Raw genomic sequence first — 7,227 nt, forward strand, 5'->3', positions numbered from 1 at the left:
CTACACAGATGAGGTTAGCTTATCCTACAGAGATTATCGTTCTAGGAACAGTTGCCCCTCTCCAATCCTGTTCTCTTTTCGATTTCGGTATGATAAGATCTGTTCCCTCTATCAAACCTCTTAAAAAAAAAAAAAAAAAAAAAAAAAAAAAAACGCCCGGGGCGAACTTTATCCTACAGTCCTACACAGATAAGGTTAGCTTATCCTACAGAGATTATCGTTCTAGGAACAGTTGCTCCTCTCCAATCCTGTCCTCTTTTCGATTTCGGTATGATGAGATCTGTTCCCTCTATCAAACCTCTTTTAAAAGTAGTAATAATAAAAAAAAACTCAGCCTAAAAACTCACTTGATAACTCGCAGAGTGCTACTTTTCTCAAGGGCCTCGGCTAGTTTGAATGCAGTTTTATCGGTAAGGGCTGTGTTAGCCAATGAGAGGACTTCCAGGTGAGTGTTATCCGGGAGTGCTTTGAACAGTTGCTCCATCTTCTCATCGGACACGTTCTGGAATAGTGATATGTAAGAAACCAATCAAGTAAATAAGAAATCGAGAAATTTGGGATTGGAACACATCACATGCCTTCAGGTACACTAAATTTGCCAAGGGTCTAGGTTTACCCAGCCCTTGGGATCAATTTAATTTTAAGAAACCAGTAATTGATGAAAATTTGTAATTAATCAATCAAGTAAATAAAAAAATCACTACAAATAACAGTCAGTTCTCAATGGATCCCTATTGGAAGTAACGTGGCTGCTGGCTTTTCCCGGCCTAACTCAGTCTGGGTGACGTTAATGTGAAGAGGGTACCTAGCTTGTCGCCGAATGGAGGGTGAAACCCCCCTCACTAATGGAGGGTGAAAAACCCATCACTAATAGAGGGTGAAACCCCCTCACTAATGGAGGGTGAAACCCCCCTCACTAATGGAGGGTGAAAAACCCATCACTAATGGAGAGTGAAACCCCTATCAAACAAACAAGATGAAAAAGGTGCTCTTGTTGAGGAAACATTCTTTAGCAATAGCATTATGCAATTTTTACCGAAAGCACAGAAGCCTCAGGTCAGGTGAGCCAAATACACTAGCAATAATTTTGGACAAGTTGGCTTGTGCAAAAGACTTTCCTGTGTGTACCTATAGAAGCAAGTGACTTGCAAAAGCCAACTTACGCAATATTTTTTGAAAGTGAATACTGAATACTTAGCTTTTTAGTGAAAAACTTACATTAACAAGAGGTAAGAAACCAATCAAGTAAATAGCTAAGAAATCGAGAAATTTGGGATTGGAACACATCACATGCCTTCAGGCACACTAAATTTGCCAAGGGTCTAGATTTACCCAGCCCTTAGGATCAAATTAATTTTAAGAAACCAGTAATTGATGAAAATTTGTAATTAATCAATCAAGTAAATAAGAAAATCACTACAAATAACAATCAGTTCTCAATGGATCCCTATTGGAAGTAACGTGGCTGCTGGCTTTTCCCGGCCTAACTCAGTCTGGGTGACGTTAATGTGAAGAGGTTACCTAGCTTGTCGCCGAATGGAGGGTGAAACCCCCCTCACTAATGGAGGGTGAAACCCCCCCTCACTAATGGAGGGTGAAAAACCCATCACTAATGGAGAGTGAAACCCCCCCTCACTAATGGAGGGTGAAAAACCCTTAGAAAAATCAGGAATCCTTTCACTTTATGCAGCCACTCCTATGTGGCTTAGTGGTCATTTTAATAATGTTCCTGCCTACCATAATACCCTGATGATGTAACAAAGAATACCAATTAAAATTCCAAATGTCTATTGATTGATCACACAGAATAAAGTTAAAAAAAAAAAAAAACACTGCAGATATTGTACATAAACTGATAAATATCAATCAATTAAGTTAGTAGGTATTTTGCTATTTTGGTAGGATCTCAAAATTTGAATACAAATTAAATCTCCAAGTTAACTACGGAAAGTTCCAAACAAGTTACAGTCAGTCAGGTCAGTGCCTAATGCAAGACCTTCAAATATTCAAGGCTTCAATAGTCCATAGCTCTATTGCTAATTTTAAGTAGATCCAAATATGTGTTGAGAATTATGTTTTATCAATAGAATAAAAAAAAACATCATGTTTTTTTTTAATGTTTTGTGAATATAAAAAAAACATGTTTTTTTTTTTTCTTATTGATCCATCCATTTATTTATTTTTATTTTTCCTGCAGCAACTACAGCATGCTAGGTAGGTACTATGGCAATGATTGATTTTTGGCCCCTAAATGAGATAGCATTCTCAATGAATAGCATTCTCAATTTTAAAATTACCAGCAAAGTACTTAGATACTAGAGACAAAAAGAGTTGAATGAGTTGGTAGCTTCCTAGTTAATAGTAAAAGTACCTGCTGCTTATCAATGATCAATGATAATTATTTTATTCCCACATAAAACACAATTTTGAAAAATGCTTTCCACTTGGCCCTGAATTAAAGTCTGGAAATTGGACACTTGTTAAAATGAGTTCAATAGCAGGTGGTAGATAGGTGTGGGTACTTTTTATCACACAAATTTTATTGGAAAGAAGAAAAAGTAACACTAGGTACGCCCTTATCGACCTAAATTTTGTAGAAAAAAAATTAGCATAGGAAAATGATCTTGAATGGAAGGATACGAGAAAAAAAAACATTGTGAACTTACGATTAAATTATTGCTGATGTTATTCAATGGCAGTTTAATTACCTACAAGTAATTAATTTAAAACATAACGGTATAATAATTAAATTAATTAATAAAATTTAATAAAATCGAACACGAATAGAACACAAGATTAGAGAAATGAACTATACGAAAAACACATTAACACAACAAAAATGACTATCGCGTATACAGTGTTGCCGGTTGCCGGTGCGAAAAATAGTCTACGACTGTTTTACCGTACGGATGAATTACCGCACGCCAACTGTAAAGTTCACTCTTTTCCTTTTTTTTTTCTTTTCCTTTTTTTGTGTTTGTATGAAATATTTTTGTAAGTAGATAAGTAAACGATTTGTTAAGCTGAGAGAAAATCTCAAAGTAAAATCGTCTGGAATTCACATAATATCGTTTATTCAGTGAATCTGACGTTGTATGTCAGTCACAGCTAAATGCCAATCCCCCACTATTTCCAATATTTTTGACAAAACTGATATATAACTGACAGGTAGGTTGGTAGGTATAAAAGGTCACGACTTTAGGTACAACTTTTACGAGGAGATTTTTTTTCCGTGCGTGTAAAAATCAGGTTCTTTCAATTACCGTACGCCTGCCTCAGATTAGCGTACATCGGGCAACACTGGTTAGTTACCTTTGCACATCCACTAATCTAACCTGCCTATTACATTAGCTCTGGTTATTGTGACACATCCACCAATGAATCAATTTTGCTTGGTAAAGTGTGGGCACTTGGCACATCCACTTATAAATTTTAATTAATGAAACATTGATGCATAGGTTTGTATTTTATAATATTATTTTTGTACCTACCTATATTGTATTGTGGGGTGGGCTACGATTAAAAGTCCTACCTACTTATCCTATAATAATTCAATTTCACATTGATAGGTAGGTAGATACAAAGAATAATGTACAAAGTAACTCGGGTAGGTACTCGGGCTGGTAGAAGGAATGCGTATAGGATAGGTACTAGGTAGATATGTATTTGCATAACCCATTTTCGTATTTTGGTACAAAGAATAATGTAGGTTAGGTACCTACTCGGGAAGGCACATAAGTAATCGAGTATACTTTCATAACTCTGGTGCCAGGCATAATCTTCACAGCTTCCCCCACAATTGGTATTTAGTCACGTTTCCATCAGACGTTTGTATTGTGATTGGTTTTGTGAGACATTTCTCGTTTGTGTTCGTTTCTCGTGTTTTTATTTTTTAACCTCATTTTCGAGACCAAAGGTGAGTGACTGAAGAAATAAAACACCAACTGAAGAAACAACGCTATTGGGAATAGAATGCTCTACAAAACTCTACATTATGTGATATTTGTTGGATTTTTTTTTTTTTTCTCACTAACTAGGCCCGTACCAACGGAACAACCTGAGTTCTGGACTCAAGACAGAACCTTGAAGGGTTCTGTTAGTCGTCGCACATTAGAAGTATAGTCGCCTGAAAAACCAAACCTATGAAAATAATAGACTCTCTTCTAATGTGGGACGGGCCTTCTGCTTGGTAAAAGGACGACGCATGATGCTTTTGACGCTACAGTGCGGGCACGAGACGTTAGATTAGAAGGCCGAATTGGACTAAAGACTGAGGACCTAAAGAGTTCCTTGACATATTATGTATTTTTTTTTTTATCCTTTAAATCACTACATGAGTTATACAAAAAAAAATACATATATACATATTGTTACAATCCTACAGTTCATAAAAAAACTTTCAATAATTCCTTGACCTCAAAATTACGCTATTTATAGGTACTCTTTTTGTGGTCAAATTCTCCAACAATGTTGAGGACCAAATTCCATACCTCGGCTGGGATTAAACCTACGTCCCGACCGATCAAACACCTAGAGCAAGCGTCTTGACAACCTATTGTCAATCTTGTCTATAGCTACACTATTATGATAACTACACCATCATGATTCATAGAGGAAATATGAGGTGATGTCATGAGGTGAAGGACTCCATGGCCTATTGTCTAACAAACATATTCCTACTATTACGTATAGGTATAGGTACCTTCCAGAGACAAACATAACTTGATTATCAGGAAAATAGAATCACTATTGCCATGATGAGGAGGGACTGTCTTTCCACAAAAAGATTAATATTGCATTCAACTTGAGAAAGATTACCTAACGAGTGGTTTAGTGAAATGTAGAACACACTCGGAAAAAAGGTCTACCACAGGGTGCCCTTAGGTCCGGCTGGGCCCTTATTCTAGGTAAGTCACCTACTTATAAATATTTATTCTAGGTTCCTACTTTTATAAATAATTCAATAGACAAGAACTCAACAAAGTATGAACTTTGTTAAATGATTAAATAAATAAAAATGTCGTTTCCTTGTGATATTATATCACAACTTGGTGCTCACTGCAACATTGTAGGATTTTCCAAATATCTCAATAGTTCAGCACCCAATGTTTACCTCATTTTCCCCACGAGGCTGAGTGGGCCCCGTGACAGCCAGTAACGGAATCAATCGTTTGCATTATACAAATTTTTGACCCCGCCGGGAATCGAACCCGGGTCGCTCGAGTGCAAGGCGAGTGCAATGACCACTACGCCATGGGAGCTGTGATCAAATGATTAAATAGAATGACATCAAAGCGTTCTTTTCAGCCAACAGGGGAATTTTATGAACTTACTAATACTAATACCTAAGTAAGGACTGAATGAGGAAGTACTTTGCAGTCCCAGGGAAATAACCTGAGGAAGTACTTTGCAGTCCCAGGGAAATAAAAAAAAAAAAAAAAAAAAGGACTGAAAAAAGCCCATACGTGGTGTGTCAATAGGAACTCCTACAGAGGCATTCTCTACCACCTAACCCTTAGGTGAACGGTGTCATCATGAAATGCAGTTTGGGCTTATGAACCAGATGATCGAAAAATGTCACTACATAAGTCAATAAACCAAGATTGTAAATGCGTTTAGATTCGTAAGCTCAACCCATCCTTTAGGGCTGTTTGCGCCTATACCTAAACCTCTGAGTGGCCTTCTTGTATATCGATTTAAGCTGATGCTATCCCCGGGACTTGATTGAACCTAGAAGCACCATTACTGGTATATTTCAACATCCTCAGTTTCTCCAAAATTCACCTGCATCACCTCTATAGAGTCCGCGCAGATTTCAAGTTTAGGTAAACGTGACATCTTGTTTTATGAAAACCTGGCTCTAGATTTGTTGAACACCCTGTAGAACTGTAGATAAACAGACAATATTGATGTTTTCTTCTTTCAATCTGTGTGATAATATCGTAACACATGATTTTCTGTGTCGTTGTGCTCTTTATTGAGAATTCTGTGCTAGTTTCTACAGAGAATGATACCTAGTATCTAGTGTTATCCGCTGAATCACCGAATTTTCAATGAGTATTTTTATTCTATTCAATTTCGTTTATAGGCCGGGCGTCGGCATTATTTCAAACACTTGACGCCAGCCTAGTTAGCTTGGAGGGTAGAGGGTCTGCTTTGTAAGCCCTGGGTCACGGGTTCGATTCCCGCTCGGAACTTTATCCTAAAGAGATAAGGTTCGTTCTCGGAATTGCTGGCTTTCTCCTAACCTGTCCTGATTACATGGTTTTTTTCTTTTCGCTTTAGGGACGATAAGACCTCAGTAGTTAGGTACAGTTTCACAGTTTCCTCTAAAAAAAAAAAAAAAAAAAAAAAAACTACTCGTAGCTATGTATATTCTACCTTTAGTACAAGATAGGTCTACTTGTATCCGTAAAAAAAAAGAAGAAACAATAACTTGTCTGATTATGAAGTGCAATTCGTTTAGGTACTACGAAGAAAACGAAAGACACAATAGAATAGAATATACCTTGTTTATTGTGCCCGAATAGGACTGAAAAGTCCCTTTACCCCAGTAGTCTAATTGGTGGGATACCCGATACCAGAAAAGAAAGATAAGGATAATTGTGATGATCTTTCTAGTCGTCAAATCATGGTGCATGTCCTTATTCTATTCATCTGATTCTATTCTATTCATCTATTCTATTCTAATATTCTGTCCCTATTCTCTAACAATACCTATGTATTCTGTCTCGGTCTTGGTCTGAGTGAATAATAGAATGATAAATAGAAGATGGGTCAACAGTCATGTTGTTATTGTCATAGAGGATACGAGCTACAAAAGTAAACAACACTGCATTCTGCTTTTGTTGACATAGCTGAGAAACTTTACATTTTACACACAATGACATGTATATATAACTACCATTGGATGTACAGTGCAATAGTCCTAAATTAAAATGGACGCGGCACACAAGGGATCAGGAAGAGACCATTGGATGTACGGAGACGAAAGGGAATCGACCCCTCGACTTTCGCATTTGATTGTCGATCTGGTATAGTGTAGACTAAATGGTTCCGCGGACACCCACGAATCTCAATGCTATTTAACAAACTAGTAAAAAGAAACCAGCAGTAGATCCATTAAAGTGATAGTGACCCAGCACTTACCTATTATCTGCCATTAGTTACTACTGTTACTAGGTAGGAACTATTATTACTACCAGGGCCGTATCCAGGATTTTGTCG

The 7,227-nt window shown here is 37.2% G+C and overlaps 1 protein-coding gene across 1 annotated transcript in view; it reads right to left on the reverse strand.

The window, feature by feature from the left end:
* LOC113466492 (tropomodulin) overlaps nt 1–7,227 on the reverse strand; it is a 33,947-nt gene that overhangs the window by 14,634 nt on the left and 12,086 nt on the right. Inside the window, exon 3 of the mRNA XM_026821952.1 lies at nt 348–502. Coding sequence (XP_026677753.1) covers nt 348–502 — 155 coding nt within the window. The remainder of the gene's footprint in view (nt 1–347; nt 503–7,227) is intronic.

Source organism: Diaphorina citri, unplaced genomic scaffold (genome assembly GCF_000475195.1).
Source record: "Diaphorina citri unplaced genomic scaffold, Diaci psyllid genome assembly version 1.1 scaffold279, whole genome shotgun sequence".
Lineage (NCBI taxonomy): Eukaryota > Metazoa > Arthropoda > Insecta > Hemiptera > Psyllidae > Diaphorina > Diaphorina citri.